The following is a 17,860-nucleotide window of genomic DNA, read 5'->3' as shown; positions in this document are numbered from 1 at the left end:
AAAATGTTATATTATTTTATTTTCATGATAATGTACTCTGTTCCACATATCAGCACACTTCATGAATTTAGAAATTAATATGATACATGTATTTTATGTTGCACACTCTTGGGCCTATATAATTTATCAATGAATACGTAGATATTTTTCATTCACTTTTTCATTCTTTAATAATGAGAACAATAATTACAAAGATAACACGACTCATTTGGGGTAGAGAACAGTCATTTTTTTTTCAACTCTATATAATGGTGCATTTATGGGCATATAGGCCTTTGTTTCATTTTAAACCAAATTAATTTCAGCCCACCTATATGTCATGCACTTATACGAAGCGTGGCGGTGTGACATTTCTTTTTTTTTAATGAGACATCAAACTTAGATTTGCTATTCTTCACATCCACTGAAAATATCGAATGCATATGAACGAACCTATTATAGGTATTACACATGGTGTCCCGGCAGACAGAGTGCTACAAAACTGTCTCTTACTTAAAAAGATATGAGCGACTGAATGAAATCGTTACATTATTCAATAGAAAGAACATCTCAAAATTTATTTGACACAATGATAATCAATCTTCGTGCAGGTGCTTTGATCTCCATGAAAATTTGTGGTTTACAAGTCTGTTACTTTCCGCACTGATATCCTACTTGAGTGATAGTGAAGCCGTAAAAACTGATAACGAATGCGTCAAAAATAGCTACTGAAAACAGATAAAATGAATGAATACAAATGAATGCATTTTTGGTACCTTTTTGAGTGGCTCACAAACAGTAGTGATCAGTCTTTGTCATCGTTTTTTTTTTTCAGGAAATATGACTACAGAATCGAAACGCCGGCACGAGAATTGATGATTGTGGTTTCAAAATAGGAAGTGTTCTTCTATCAACTATAGGTTTTCCCGGCCAATTTCGCGCTTTTGTCAGTCCAGTTCCTAGTTGCTGCATTCAATTTAGCAAAATATACCAAAGATGACATGTTCGGCATAGTTTAATTTTATGATCGCTTCATTCAAATTCATTTTGGAGCATTCAAATTACCTTTAGCCTCATTCTAAGTAACACTTTTTCTATTGAAATTCGTAACACAAGCACCATTTGGTTATTCGTTTAACACTTTTTCTATTGAAATTCGTAAAACAAGCACTATTTGGTTATTCGTTCATTCAGTTTAGAATGATAGTCACGTGATCATGGACATGCTGCTCTCGTTCATTCTAATTTTCATTTTCATTTTCATTCTTAGAGCTCCTTGATATAAACACTGTATATATATTTTTTTTTCTTCTTCTTTCTTTCTTTCGAAACAATGATACAGTTATAGTAATTTTATCTATTTTGTAAAAAACATATCATTGTGTGTGTGCTCTATTCAAATACTGTACATTATTTTGGGTTGAACCATGATATGGATGTGTCTGTGCGTGGTTGAAGGTGTGTGTATGTGGTTGAGTGTGTGCACGTGGATGAGTTAGTGTGCGGTACACGCGCGCGTGTATTGTGTAGTTATTTGAGTTTGTCTGAAGAATAATATGAGGTATTCATCAATATCATATGAGCTCCCTCGTGGAGACGTAATGAGCTCCTTTATGGAGACAATATGAGCTCCCTCGTGGAGACTTTATGAGCTCCTTTGTGGAGACAATATGAGCTCCCTCGTGGAGACGATATGAGCTCCCTCGAGGAGACTTGGTATGCATTTAATATTCTTGTTTATATCTCTTTAAGATCTATAATGTTTGTTTTATGTTATAAGTGCTGTCTGGGGCAAATTATTTGTATAGGGCCCCATTTCTCTCTCTCTCTCTCTTCTTTCGATCTTTAAAATAACAACAACAACATTCTAATTCATTTTTGGGCAGTCAATTTAACATCTTTTGCAGTCGATTTAGCACGCATGTTTATGGTTTGCTTCTTTCTTTATTTTCTTAACATAGTTATTGTTTTCCAAGCGTCATTACATTTCATATTTTCGTACTCATTTCAGAGATTTTGGCAACATTTTTTTTCTCTTTAATGTGCTTAGTGACTCTTCAATTCCTAAGATAGTGCAACATGTGCATGGCCACAACTTATCTCGCCGTTGAGCGCTTTATTCCGTGTGTCGGCCAGTTATAGGAAGTCAAGGTTATGATCATCAAATATTCCTGTAATTCGTTTTCTGTCCTCTTGAGAAATACGTCTGTATCTAACTTGTGCCGTCATGACTGTAAGAAGATGAAGTTAAACTAGAGTATTGGTACATGTAGGCCTAAAATGTCATGTATGAAAGAAAAGGGGCGTTACAGAACAGCAAAGTTATATAATATGGTAAAAAAATACGATACTTTTACTGCTTAACAGTGTGTGGATGAAACAATAAGTCACATAGAAATACGCTTTTAAATGTTATCACCTTTTCAACAAACAAAAAGAAATGACATGACGTTAATTTGAATGAACATGTTTGGAATTTGACTGCCCATACGCGAAATTGAATGACTGAAATATCCCTTTCGCCAGTGCTGGCGAATTTGAATGACTGAAGAGCACGTGCCAATTTGAATGCCCGTTTTACGAATTCGAAAGGCACATGTGCAAATCTCATTGATCGGAATGCTAGATTGAACAAACAACTTGCAATTTTCAATGACCGAATGTGCAGTGATGAGGATTTTCGCTAAATTGAATGAACCTTTCATCAAATGGACTGACAAAAGGGCGAAATTGGCCGGTAAAACCTATACTTAAGATAATCCTTTCTTTCGTTCATTCATGCTTTTGCAATTAATAGTCAGATTGTAGCACTCTTTTTAGCCACGCCGTATTCAAGCAGAAATACTGAGTTGTCTCATATAACCAAACGAATACTGTAACCAATACTTCCTTCACCCGATCACTGTACGAACCTGCCGACCCGTTCGATGCAAGATCTTACACAGATCGAGTCATGTCGAGCTGGTCTAGGAAGTCCAGTAGAAATCGAGTATTGACCGTGTAGCGATCGTGTATTGATTGTGTGTATATCGGGATGTTCGAGTAGAGATCTGTGTGGCTGTCGAGGAGAGATTCTGGAGATGTCGAGAATGGTCGGATGCTGATCGTAAAAGATCGAATAGCGGTCGGGAAGGGATCGTGTTGAAGGACGATCGAGCATTTGGTCGGGATTGCTCTGGCAAAAATAGGTGATCGGGATTGATCTCGCTTGATCGAGTTGATCTGATCGGCAGTGGGAACGGGGTATTAAACAACTTGAGGACAATTATGCTTCGTATTTCATAAAGTACAACTTAGCAAAGAAATACTTGTGATCAATGTTATCAAATCCCTTCGACAATTAATTGTCAATCCGGTAAGCAGTGTTTCATCAATTTTCTCAAAAATATCATCAATGAAATTCAATTTTTTTTTTTGAGGTTGAATGCTGCAAAAAAAAAAAAAAAAAAATCAGAAAACATATCGACTTATTTCATTTCAACTCATTTCATTTTGTTATTCACGAATCTGACATCAGCCAGAGGCTGTGTTTTCACAAGTCCGTTCCATGAAGACTCAACATAGATACAAGATACCAGATAAAATATCATGTGCATGATTATGTTGACTATTGTTGATGTAAATTTAGATAGATTTTGACATTCCACCTGTGCAAAAGTCTCCGAATGTTTTGATATACACTTATAATGAACTGATCTTTTGATAACAATGTGCTCGCGTGCTGTTTATATAATGAGCCGTACAAATGCTCCTTGGTTTCTTTGTTTTAAGTTCTTAACCCGTTGGTGCTTGCGAGATAGTACACTTCTCGGACCTTCAACAGATAGCACAGCCAGTAGTATACGATTAACAATGGGTTAATTCTATCACACTTTGATTTTTCTTTTGATAAGGTTGTAGTATGTATTGAAAGTAGTGTTATGTGATGCAAATAAAGTGTACAATGTATTTCTTATCATTTAGTTTGGAAAGAGTAACGTATTCTGACAACGTAACCTCTTCATTTCCTCACATCCTTATTCCGACGTCAACTTCCCCTCAGAGTTTGAACTTTAAACTTGGATATGTTGTATCGGAGTGTGTTACGCATCACAAACTTTTTACAGATTGTTTGAATGTTTGGAAGATGACAGGATTACAAAGTAGACCTCGTCAGCAACATACAACCTTCACTCTATCGATACAAATATGCATGCTCATTATTTACTAGCTATATATAAGTGCGTGTGTTATCATTTTAACTTGATTTTATTTATCATTATCATAGTGCCGAGTAAAATAAAAATGACATGTTCTCGTGTCAGAACTACTTCTTCATTCTAGTCATGCATTCATGTTGCAGTCTGTGAGTGAAATTTGACCTTGTTAAGGTAAGATTTGATTTTTGTAAGACCACATAATATTATCATACCTTGACTGCCTTGGGGTCAATTTTGTGGTAATAGTGGCTATCATGATCAACCTTGGCGTCATAGCTGCACAAAACAAACAAAGCAAAGCAAATAAGCAAACAAATCATTTTGTTCAAATTCATGAAATTCTTCCGTCGAGATGTTTTCATTGCAACTGATTGACAAATTGCCCTACATCGACGTAAATAAGCACTAAATTGATCAGTGTTTTAGTAGTAGCCATGATAAAAATTTAAAAAAAAAATCATCACGTCGATGTAGGGTAATTTGTCAATCAGTTGCAAATCATTTTGTTTTTAAAGCGATTGCGGTTCTTTTGACACCTAGTGCATGTAACCATAGGTGTTTATATCAAGGGTATATAGAAATTATAAAATTCTGATTTTGTGTCAGCATCTTCATATTTGGCTCTTTAAAAACCCGTGTTTCTGTGTTTCAGTGCCATCTGAGAAGATGGCTCCGTGGATTGTCCATATTCAGTTGCAATCAACTGTGCACTAGCTTCCAAAGGGGCCAGTCGGATGCGAGGGATGGACCACGAGGGATGGACCCTGTCCTTCGCGATGAATGCATGAAGCGGGATCTTTTATGTGCATTAGTTGTGACTCTCTCATACACAGGACCTCTTTCATATGCCATATCGTATAGGGACAGAGTGTTTTGCCTCTTACTTAAGAGGGGACGGGGTGTGATAACACACAACAAAGCTCAGTTAGACTCGGGAATCGAACCCGGGTCCTTTTGATCTAGTGGCAGACGCGCTACTGACTGAGCCAAATCACCGCCTTATGATGAAAGAAGGCAAGTTACACTGAGGTGATATGCATGGAATTTACTGGCTATGTTCATATTGACATTTAAACACATTATTTATATACATGACATCAGGAGAAATTTGTTCTGCGGCTAAGCTCGGTTGCAGAGATTTTGCACACCACACAAAGTCATTTTCACGCACATACACATACACACGAACGGTTTCCTTTTGGAAAGGGGAGAGCTGGATATTTCAAGCTTATCTTGTCTCGGTATCAAACAGAAGGCATAATTATTCATCACCGACCACGTGTGGCTGCTGAAAATAGATTTCTATGGTAACACGATATCCCGAACATGTCGAGGGAGCAAGACATAGAAAACAGTGGAGGATACTGCATTCAGCCTTAAAGATTTCTGATACCACGCACTTCCTATAAGGGCTGAGGCCGGAGTCTGAAGACACGACGAGTTCCCTCCCCTCTAAGCACAAGTTCGAGTATGAGAGCGGTAACAAATTGTTTTGTGGACTCCTCATGAGGCTTACCATGTCATACGTCAAACCATCACTTTGACCAATCTACAATCTTTTTTCCTTGTTTTGTTTTCTTTCACTGGTTCTGCTTCAGTCGTCATTATTAGAACGACATACTAAAAATGTAATATTTTTTTCCCGAGGTATTGCATGTAACCAAGGGTGATTATCAGAAAATTAGAGGATCGACATTAGTTTTGCACGAAACGTGATAAAAACTTAAATCTAATTTAAGGCATGTTTTAGCTTTTGTCCGCGGCACATTGCGCATTAGCTCGGGCTTTCTTTCAGCTGTTTAAACTTTAAAAATGGTTATGAACTTTCGGATGTTTTTTTTTTCTTCATTACATCTCAATCATCCGAACATTGTGCTTAGTCTGTGCTGAGGCTCGTTACATCCCCTGTAAAACCTCGAAGCCCGTGGTTCTCCCTAATACCTTTGCTGTGAATAAGAATCAAAATGAAGTATTGCAACTGATTGACAAATTGCCCTACATCGACGCAAATAAGCACTGAATTAATAAGTGTTTTAGTAGTAGCCATGATAAAAAATCATGGGCGTACATACTCGAGTAGGATTCGAACCTACGACCTCCTTTTTTATCATGGCTACTACTAAAACACTGATCAATTCAGTGCTTATTTACGTCGATGTAGGGCAATTTGTCAATCAGTTGCAATGAAAAACACCTCGACGGAAGAATTTCATGAATTTGAACAAAATGAGGTAGTTATGAAGTAACAGTATTGTATTTACAGGTCCTATATGGAATCAAGTGTGTGGCGAGACTGAGTCAGAAAGCTTGACTTTTATCCTGTGTGCGAATAAACAAACACGATAAAATTGAATGATGATGCATGGATCAACGAGTTCATATTAATTGCCACCTGTTATGACTGACCTACCAGTATATCAGTAAAGTATCTCACTAAGAAATGGCTTTCAGGAAGTGCAACACATTGATGAAAAAAAAAAAAGAACTCGACCGATCAACCAACTTTTTCACGAATTCTTAACAATTTTGTCGCATTTCCAAATTGTGAGAACTAGCAGACCCTATGCCTTAGGACTAGTAATGGACTCTATTAGCTGAGGAACACAAATGCTCTAGACCGAATACATTAGACCGTCAAATTACTCATTCATCTTTCTTTTCAAGTTTTTTTTTCTCAATCTTTATCTACAAAGTTCGCAAGACATTAAATTCAATAACTTTCAATCATTCTCCGTATAATGTACGTAATACACTCACGTGCGTACCTTTGAAATCTAATGTCAAAGTTAAATGTTTGCTATGTCCCTCACGGGGTCATCCCACTAGACCGACACCCACGAGTCATACGGCCCACGAGTTCGACACTGAAAACAGGTCCATGAGTCATACAGCTCACGAGTCATACAGCCCTGAGTTCGACACTAGGTGAAAACAGCCCACGAGTTCGACAGATACAACACGGCGCGTAATGTGTCTGCCTCGTGGGCCTTGTTGGCTTAGTGTCGAACTCATGGGCTGTATGATTTGCGAGCTGTATAACTCATGGGCTGTATGACTTGTGAGCTGTATAACTCATGGGCTGTATGACTTGTGAGCTGTATGACTTGTGGGCTGTATGACTCGTGGGTGTCGGTCTCGTGACGTGCACCCGTCCCTCACATGATTCTCTCTCTCCCTCACGCCTCACGCCTCACCCCCTCCCTCTCGCCCCCCCCCCCCCATCACCCCCCCCCCTCCCTCTCTTGACTGAAGGAGGAAGAGGTAATACGTCGATTCATCCTTTCGCTCCCCGTCACTCTTCCCTCCTTTCCTTCCGAGAGAGAATGTCTACAATGCAGACCTCTTTAGGCAATCATGTGAAATGCAAACAAAAACAAAAGAAAAAGAAAATATGAAATGCAAATTTAATCAGAAGTAGATAATAGACTTGCTTATCTTGTCATTTTAAGTAACACTTAGATCATCTCGTGGACAAACTGAACGTAATAAAACTGAAAATGAACAAAAATGTATTGAGGAAAAGTCTAGTACTTTCTAAAATATCTGATTGCCTGTGTGTTATGGAATAGAGACTCTTATAAGCCAATTTTGGTACGCCTGTGAGTGTGACTAATCCCTCTTACTCAAAACGAACTGTCTGCAAATTTATATGACAGATTTCAGTGTTTATTCCCATTTCTTTTTATCTTTGACGTCAACTATGGCACAACCTCGTAGCAATTTGTCAAGACAGACAAAGAATAATATGGGAGTTAGCCCATCACGACCTTTGTCACTCACGAGATTTCGATAACTTGCCCCTTGCGTCATGTTAGTCCCATTCCTTGCCTCGGGTTATGGACCCTTCCATCGCGTGTCTCTCGTCAAATTCACTGTTTTGCTCTTTCATGGTTCTTTTGTTTAAAAACACACAAAACACACTCATGGATTCGTATCTTCATACATATCATCTTCTTGAATAAAAACCCTTTTATCACCCCATCGTAAAAATATAGAAAAAAATACTGGCTTTGGTGGGTCTTAACTTATTTTGTACAAATGATTATCATGATTATTATGAGAATTTGTGATTTTGCACAATGAATTTGTGGAGTCACGGCGTGGAGAAACTTGTTTGTGTTGTTATCATCGTCCATACGAAATAAAATGGTTGGGGCATACTGACGAGGATATGATTATTTTACGCTATCACAATCCTTCTACAACGATTGCAAATATCATCACCTTTATTTGTCACTACTTACTAAGTCGTTATCACAAGAATAGGTACAAGCCCTGTTGACCGATTATCAAATTTTTCGACATAGATCCAAAAAGCAATTTCTTCAATTTGATGTGACGTCTTTTCCACTATGATTCCTACTGATCCCCAAACTCTATACAGTGGTATAATTCAATATAACGTTACGTGAACTTTTGTGCGGGCAAATGCCAGGGTGAATATGGTCTCTGCTAGCGCTGGTTCTATGACAACGCAGTGAACAAGATTCTCGAATCCCAGTATCTATACTGCAGAGCGAAAAGCTCCGCCCTTCGTTGCTATGGGGACGGAGGAACTTGAGCAGGTCAGGAAATTTGTGTGTTATTGGAGCAGACGTGTGTCAGAAACTCGGCCGGAGAGTGGAGGAATTCACAAATGGTATCTTGCAGCTATTTCTACTCAGTGCTTGTCACTATAAACCAGCTTTGGTTGTAAACGGTTTACAGGTGAAAGGGCTGGGTTACTCTTGCAGAAATAAACAATCTTCTTGTAATTCTACCACTGAGTATTGCTTGTGCGCTACGCCATAAAAAAAATTCATAGCAATCACCACCGAAATATCTATTTCCATGAAGTAAAAACAACACAAAGCAAAACAAAGCCAAATAAAGATACGTAATTCAACAATAAAACCTCATCTAAATCCCTTTGTCACTCACGCATTGCTCTTTAGTTCGTAAGCGTTCATAATGCCAATCAGTAAGTACTTCACGTTTCCCTGAAGTGGAATGCGAACGAGTTACATGTCACTTACCCACCATAGTTTATTGCTATTGCTCTGTCATGCAGGGCCACATGTACATAAGAACTATCTTTAACTCAGAACTTTTGTACAGATTACGCCATGTTCAGGCCCCTGTCTGTCATACCTTTGCCAGACGTCACCATCATTCGCAGGGGGAGTTCCCCCTCCTTTCACCTCCCCTCCAGGCCACCCAACTTCATGTGAGTTTTGCCTTATTTTCGAACCGTAAAAGGGGAAAATCAGTCAAGGGCAGGGGCTGATCCAGGAATTCCGTAAAGGGGAGGCACCTTTACAAAATTAAAGGGGGCGCACGCCCCCCCCCCCCCATTTTTTCTTTTTTATTTCTTTTGTTTTAACAAAAATGAAGGGAGTGCGCTCAGTGCACCCCGTCCTGGATCCGCCACTTCATGTTTGTCAAAGGTAATACGATATCCCTCCTGAAATGCTGAAACTAATAACAGAGTAGAAGATTAGTAGAATTGAAGAGAAACAAGATAATGTGGATAAACAATCTTGCACAATTCTTATTATCATATAGGTGATGCTTATTCAATTCGCTGCATTGGTTGACGTGATTTCTGTTAATGTTGCAAGAACTTTCGCTGTTCTCTGCTTAGTTTGATGATGAATTCTTTGCTGGTATGGCCTTGACTTAGATGCTAGCAAAAATAAAAAAGACAAAAGTGGAAGAAATCCAAATCATTATTTTTTATCTAAAAGGGGTTTGTGGGGTTTTTTTTTATGGTCGATAAGTGGGCTATAACTTCTTTGCATCTGTGCCAAGTTTGAACAGAAGGGTATACCTCAATCTATTTTTCATTACAAGACTTCATTTTTCTTGATGTCAGATGTTATTATGTAACCCACCTCGACCTACTTGTTGTCAGATTTTTTTTTTTTACTTTAAAGCAGTTGATCATTGTTCATACGGAGATGATAATGAATAGTATGTGATTGGATGTTATGGAATGTGTTGATAGGGATTTCTTACCCATTCATTGCAACGGTCGCATGTCATATTAGGTAACAGTAAATATATAGCAAAACCCACTTTAATCTACATTATACTGCTATTATCTGATGACGTTACGTTAATAACCACCCGATCTATGCCAGTTTTCTAAGCTTCGCAGGATTGAAAATGTCACTTTTCTATACCAACCTTAAATCTTCATATTCAGATTTTTATGCCAAAATAATGAAACAATCGTACTTATTTATGTGTTCCTCCGTTCAAAGATACCAAATTCAGATTCGTTGAGAGTCATTAAATGGCCAGTTTAAATGTTAGGGTATATAGGCCTACCCAACCTTCATGGCGAAGTTGATCAGGCTACGGTTGCCGTTGTCCCTATATACAAGAGAATATCATATTGGTAAACCTTCGTGGGGGTCTTAAAAAACGGACGCATACTTGGTCTCCAATTCACAAGCAGGGAGGTGTTTTTCCTCCACCGCCTTGGACAGATTTACCCGAAAGCCTCGACCCACTTTCTTACAGGATGATGGTAAGATGTCTGAAGTAATAGAAATACATATAAAATTGTTACATCAGTACCGTTGAACTTGTGGGTAGTTGCAGCCGGTATAGTTCACACATCAATTCTCTCGATGCCAAATGCAAATACAAATGTACGTTGAAAGAAAAGCTTGTAAATGCATTTAAACGCATGTACCAAGTTCATCATTTTATGCTTCTATTTCACCATTACGCTCTGCACAGCATTCCGAAATTCTATGCCAATCATCTTTGTTAAACGCTCTAAGAACTAATCACAGTAAAAAAAATAGTACACATCATACTCATACACACAGGTATTAAACTTATAATCGTTAATATCTATGCAGTTCTATGTGATTTCACACCAATCTGTGTTCCTTCAGAAAACTATTCAAGCTGAAGAGAAAGCTTGCTTTAACCAAATGTTAACGCGCTTCCACGCGTGAGGTTGGCTGGTTGGATTTAGTCAGAAGTCGCATATTTGTTGGTTCAGGGAACAGTGTGAACTTCACCCCCAGAGAAAATAAATCATGGGGGAGACTAAACCCATCTGGTCTGGCGGTGAGAGAGAGAAGTATATATGCATTATATTTTGAACTTATCTCGAGTTACAGTGTCACGCGGGATTCTGTAGGGGGCCACAGACATTCGGAGCCGAAATCATTTTTTTTTTCCTCCAAATTTCATAGAAAGCAGGAAGCACACAGAAATAATGTTGTCTTCGGCTGCAGATGATAAATGACGAAACAATGACGCTTCACCAATTTCTGATGACTTGTGTAACCCTGAAAGTACATTAAATCCCTTTGGTTTGATACCAAAATAATCCGTGAATTGTAATCCGTTTGTCGACCGGTTGGGATAGATGGTTTGCAGCCTATTTGACTCTCCCATCAATGCTGTTGTGAATAAATCACTTGTAATCATTTAAAAGCCATTAACATTTCAGTTTGTCCTCCTTTTATCATTCATCATCCTCATATTCCATAACATCTGTTAGCGCTTAGAGACATTTCATGTGATAATGCGCCATATAAATATCGTGAATTATCATTATTATTATTATTAACATAGGAAGTTGAGGGGAAAATAACCTTCTGGATTATGATGTTTCATATCATCTTAAAAACTTCATAATGTTCATCTTCTACCTGCACTGACAGATGCAAAATATTTCTCCGCAATATTACATTTATAATACTTATCTATAAATATTATTTAGATGTTATTCCTCATCAAAAATGTTGGTAGCCGTTATAGCTTTTTTTCTTAGCGAAAAGTGAATTTCAGTTCACATCTTGCTTTTTGTTAGATTTTGGAGCAACGGCTGAAACTGGGAATAATCCATAGTCTAGAGCGAAAAATGATGCCAGAAAGATGTCATCATTAAACTTCTCAAATATCTCTCAGACTTCAGCTGTGAGCAGGATAACGTAATTTGAGTGAGCAAATATCACGCAGCGATTGAATCACGTCTTGTTCTCTAACTGTAGATCTGTGTTGACCCGTAAAAGGGAGTATATGGAACAAGGCAAACGGGAGTCTGCTGCAAAGTTCTTTCCCCCACCAGTGATTCAATCATCTCTTTGAAATAGCATTTATCAAATTTCAATGAGGTCTGAGGCTATTGTAGGTTGTCTTTTATAGTATGTTATGCATCTATATCGCAGGGCTGACAGATCAAGGTTATTTTTGTTCTGTGTTTAAACACACACACACACACACATTCCTCTAATCTAAACTGGACTCTAGAAATGCATTCTCCTTTTTATTGTTTGTGTTTGCAACATCACCATCTTCGATTCTCTGTAACTTCCTGTAATTACATAATTGATTTCAGTCTCAATAATTCTTCTTTTAATATGCACATTGACAGATGGAACCATTTCTATCATATACATTTGGAAATCAGAAATCACTAATCAAGGTAATTATTTCTGATAGGAACCTATGCGGTACGTAACATCTATCACTATATACAGAACAGGCAAAGACACAAACAATACACATTTGGTCATACAATTTCGTAGCCGATCTCAATATATGGGATTTCCACAGCAGAAATTGCAAATTGACGTCATACCGTTGCAACCCCTTCCTCTCAGCTGAGATATCAAATCTGTGATCAGGCGACACGGATCATGGGTATCCCGTTCCTAGACTACCGTACTATTATCATTTTCTCTAGATGTCTTGTCTTTTTTTTTTTTCTTTTTTTTTTTGACTTAGCATCCACCGCACTCATCGCGCAGCTGCTCTTTCTGAGTAAGGGGTCGACTTTCATGTCTGGGCTGTTTCCAAGGCAACAACCCTAGCTGCTGTCACGTAATGTGCTCCGCGAGGCAGGGGATCCAAGTCTGCGCTCTGCAACCAACTGGCTTTTCATAATCAACAGAGTTAAACTTGTCTCAAACACCATCTTCGTTTCATCGATGAATGGCCTGAGAGTCGGTTTTGGGGTCTACGATTGTGTTCGATCTTAGAAGAAACTGCTATGTCAGACTCAGATAGAAGCAAAGACACTCTGTGGAGATTTTTTTTTGCGCATGTAGGTGTGTGACTCAAAGAGCCAATCGCAGATCGTGCGAAGTTTCAGTCGGTCGAGTGGAGAAACTGGGTGATTAGGGGACGACTGTTTGCTAGGCCAAGTATTCAATCCTCAAGCCTTCTTCGAGAGTGGCTGAAAGTTCGCCGGAGAGCAGTTCTTGTAAATCTCAACCTCATTACCAACATTCTATTTTCTAAAAATAGTGAAGGGCACGAATTAGAGCAGGAAATGAAGGCCTTAACCGTTTGACACCCATTCATACTGGATATAACCCTCGAAGATATTAAGAAATGAAATTCCATATTCACGATTACAGCGAAGAGGAATTGCAGGCAAGCTTTTAATCATATGAGCGATTAATTTGAAGCGTATTGGCATCGCTCTAAGACATCGGATATCATTTTGAATCAAACATACCGGTTTTCCGCCCAAGTTGACCGTGAGAGAAAACCACTCGAGTACCACGTCCTGGTCATTTTGAGACCATCGCCTCAAATAAAGGTTTGAGTATCAGGTATTGGTGCCATGGCACCTCTTCGCTTCGTCCAGACGATGCTCCTTGGGTTTTTGTTGGCGGGAAATGTCCGTTGTCAAGCGCCAATTTCCATCGGAAGCTGGGGAAGAAGTGGAATAAGTTTGAACAACAATGGCTACTCCGGAATTCTGGCAGCTATTGACCCACAGGTGCCGTTTAACGAGACACTCATTAACACTTTTAAGGTGAGTTTTGTTCCATACATGGACTTTATATTAGTACTCAGATGGCTTTGATGAAAGACGGTGACGATTTCAATAGTGAAATTAACATGATGAACTACGATGGCAGCAGTTCTAACACAGAAGCACGTCTGTCCAGAGCGTGAGGAAGGGAAACGCATTATTCCGCGGTTATTTTGTGGTTGTTGATTGCTTGGGATGAGGGTTTTGGCACTTTGTGTCAATGGCACACAGGCTGATTTGAATACAATCAATGTGTGTATGTCTTCATTTTCATACTAGATCTACATTGTACGTTACTTGCTTTAGGTGCCCCTTTAAACACCAACTTAGTTACAATCAGATGACGGATCACTCAGACAGGTATATCGATATGTCTCATATGATAGTGTTGCCTATTTCCAGCAGATAATCGATTCTGTAGTTAAGGTTTCATAAAAGACCTCAACTGTGAGTTACTGTGACTTCTTATTAATCTGACGATGGGCTTCCCGCGGTAGTTTCAATGAAGAATTCTTTATTTGACATGTGTTTTCTAAGCAGGAAATGAAATTAAAAAAAAAAACAATATTTATCAAATTATCATTTCGAGTAAAATCAGTCTTGTTACTTGTGTTCAACTGAGAACAATGAATGAATAAATATTGCAACTAATTATTGTCCTGTGTGCTTCGTTGATAATTAAAATCGAAAGTTCATCTTTAATGAATGAAATTCTCCTTTACTCCCCCGATAGGTCATTACATCCCCGATAATACAGTAGATAAAGGAATGATTATGTCGATAGAATATTCAGATTGCCGTACTGTAAGAAACAAAATTGTGGAACGTCTTTAGTTTGATACAGACCACAATGTTGTTGTTTCATCTCTGTGTGATTGAATATTGCCTACTGTCAAATACGAACCCGTGACATGAGAAAAAAAAATAGATTTTTTGATGAGATATAGATTTGTACCTCTAAATGTCAAGTTAAAAGCAGGCGTTTTGCTTTTCTGTAACGGATTAAACTTGTATTTCAAGTCATTTGTTGAAGACGTACGACCATCGACAATAGAATTTTTCCAGACAAGAGCGTCTGACAGATTTCATTATCGAACCCAGTAAACCACAGTCACTGCATTTTAGGCATCATCATAACAGGCAATTATAACTCTTGGCAACACCCACTGCATTCACTGTACACACACAGACACCAACATTTCGAGTCTGCCTGGATTGAAATAACATCAATGTACTATAAATAAAGAGGGTTTGCAAGAGATTTCAGATACTCGTCACCAGTTGATTTAAAATGGGATAGTACAGCTCTTAGACCTCCACAGAGCGTAAAAGGACGAATTTCAACTTGGATGCTATATTTCGTACAGAGTGTGTTTATATAGAAACTCAAAACGGCATTTCTAAGATTCATCTGGCAAATTTTTAATTTCTTATTTTGGAGATTATGTGCAGTTTTGTCTGTTTATCTCTTTGTGTTTTTCCTTTGAAAACACGCACACACCATGCAAAGAACCTTTGTGAATTTCATTGCGATAAAATTATCACGTGAACAGATTCTTAGCAGACAGTTTTGTAACAACCTGAGCATTTACTACTCTGTTCTCCGAATAAACCTCTCTCTTACCGATTAAAATCTTAGGGGAGAAAGTTGTCACTTATTGTGACGACAGAGGGAGAGACCACAACGATTTCAGGGGTCAAGGTCACTACGCGTCTGTTTTAAATTCCTTATTGTCAGTCTTTTCATAAAACACACTTTGTGAAACTTATCATTGATGAAGGACAAGACAAATGTCGAGTCAAGTCACCTGCAATAAATCTGAGCGCATCGTGCATCATCATTCTGAGTTGAGGTGTTGAGGCTGAAAAGGGGTCTACCCAGGGAGGTGGTCTCTTCCCACCTCCCTGGTCTACCATGTTCAAGTCATCATAGGCCGGGGAGGTGGTATCACAGATGTATCAACATTTGAACCATGCATCCCTATCTTAATAGTGCTATAGGCCCTTAATTACCAGAAAGCTTTGATTTTGATCCCGTAGTCAATATGAAGTATGTAGAAGAGAACTAAGGACTTCAAGCATCCGATATAGCTTGACATTTTAAAATCATCATTGCGGATGTGCAAAGAGATCTGGAAATTATGCTGTTGGAAAGAATTTTAAGTCTTAGCTAAGTATCAATGAATAGTACAAGTTACATTATTGTCCATTTTGCATATAGCGAGAACCACTCCCTTAGATGTTAGCCAATGATAAGTCACCCTCAGGGTTTATAGTGACCTCGTCTACAGCCACTATGTCTATTTTCCAATTGGTCTACTGGCATATCGTCTATTACCGATTCGTCTAATACCCATTTGGTCTACAACTCGTTTTGTCCAGTACCCATATTGTCTAATAGTCACTTTGCCCACTACCCGTACTGTCTAATACCCAACTCGTCTAAGGAGCATGTCGTCTACAAAACAATTGATCTAATAGCCAAATCGTCTACACTCACAATGTCTATTTGCCATGTCGTCTAATATCTATTTTGTCTACTACTAGTTAGTCTACTCCCACCTCGTCTACAAGTCATTTAGTCTACATTCACTTTGTCTAGTTATCATATCGTCCAACCCTTAGTTTGTCTATACCCAATATGGTCTATACCCATCTGGTCTACTCCCAACTCGTCTACTCCCAATTGGTCTACTCCCAACTGGTCTACTCCCAATTGGTCTACTCCCAATTGGTCTACTCCCAATTGGTCTACTCCCAATAGGTCTACTCCCAATTGGTCTACTCCCAATTGGTCTACTCCCAACTTGTCTACTCCCAATTGGTCTATACTCGTCTATACCCAATTGGTGTACTCCCAACTGATATAGTTTTACTCTCAACAATTTACCCAAACTGATCATTTCCATCTGGTCATGCTGATAATGAATATACCACTTTGTCTAGTGTCCAGTCCGTCTCACTGTCATGAACTATTCATATTAAACCCTGCCCTTGATTAGCACAAAAATCAATATTAGACTATTCTAGTTGTTAATTATTCCGCACATGCTGAATATAAAGACATACTAATCAATGGTGAGACATGACTATCCAGTCTACATTCTGGCCGTAAAATAACTAAATAATGATAAACTAGCTCAGTTACAATCCTCCATCACAAACGAATTGTCAGCAACCCCGCCTTCGAGATACATTGAGCCATTTCCATAATCACATTATTTTGGGTCAATCTGAAAATAGGTAGCCTAGGTAAAACAAACCGTTATGTTAGTACTATTCTTGATGTTACATTAGGGCGCAATTCCACAAAATGTTACCAACAGGATAAACATAATGTAGAGCCATTATCACACCCTTGTGTTTGAAGAAAATGATTTTGAAACATGATGATGACCTCAATATGCATCTCTCACGACTAAGGATGGATACTCCAAAGCATTGTAAACAAAAATTGAATCCAGATTCCACATGGAATGGCGCTAGTCACATTTTACTGTTTCCTTGAATATCAAGTTTTAATGTATTTAAATCATGTGTTTACAAATGTTATTGTGAACTTAATTTTGATCAATTTTCAAAGATATGCTGAACAGATTTGAATACTGGGTGGCGGGGCACCTTTGAGCTTATTTAGGGTTCCTCGTGAAACGTGTATTGAGTACATTGCAGGCAAGTAAATTATTCATCTTAGTAGTAGCTATATATTGTACATGAATCATATTTTTGTTTATATGTTTCAACCTTTTTTTTGTGCATTTAACCGTTTACATATACATCAGTACGTGGCAGACAGAATAAGAATACTGATAATGTACTTCTAATGTGTTCCTTTTCATTTTTACCATACTTATGATTGTGTATCAAAGTTGAATGGATGGAGTGTTGAAGTTTGGACATATAAATG

General features: G+C 38.3%; 1 protein-coding gene across 1 annotated transcript in view; it reads left to right on the top strand.

The window, feature by feature from the left end:
• The first annotated feature begins 13,300 nt into the window (after positions 1–13,300).
• LOC140246094 (calcium-activated chloride channel regulator 4A-like) overlaps positions 13,301–17,860 on the top strand; it is a 29,244-nt gene continuing 24,684 nt past the window's right edge. Inside the window, exon 1 of the mRNA XM_072325543.1 lies at positions 13,301–13,953. Coding sequence (XP_072181644.1) covers positions 13,759–13,953 — 195 coding nt within the window. The 5' untranslated portion in view covers positions 13,301–13,758. The remainder of the gene's footprint in view (positions 13,954–17,860) is intronic.

Source organism: Diadema setosum, chromosome 2 (genome assembly GCF_964275005.1).
Source record: "Diadema setosum chromosome 2, eeDiaSeto1, whole genome shotgun sequence".
Lineage (NCBI taxonomy): Eukaryota > Metazoa > Echinodermata > Echinoidea > Diadematoida > Diadematidae > Diadema > Diadema setosum.
The sequence above is the reverse complement of the archived record's forward strand: the minus strand, read 5'-3'. Positions and strand labels throughout refer to the sequence as shown.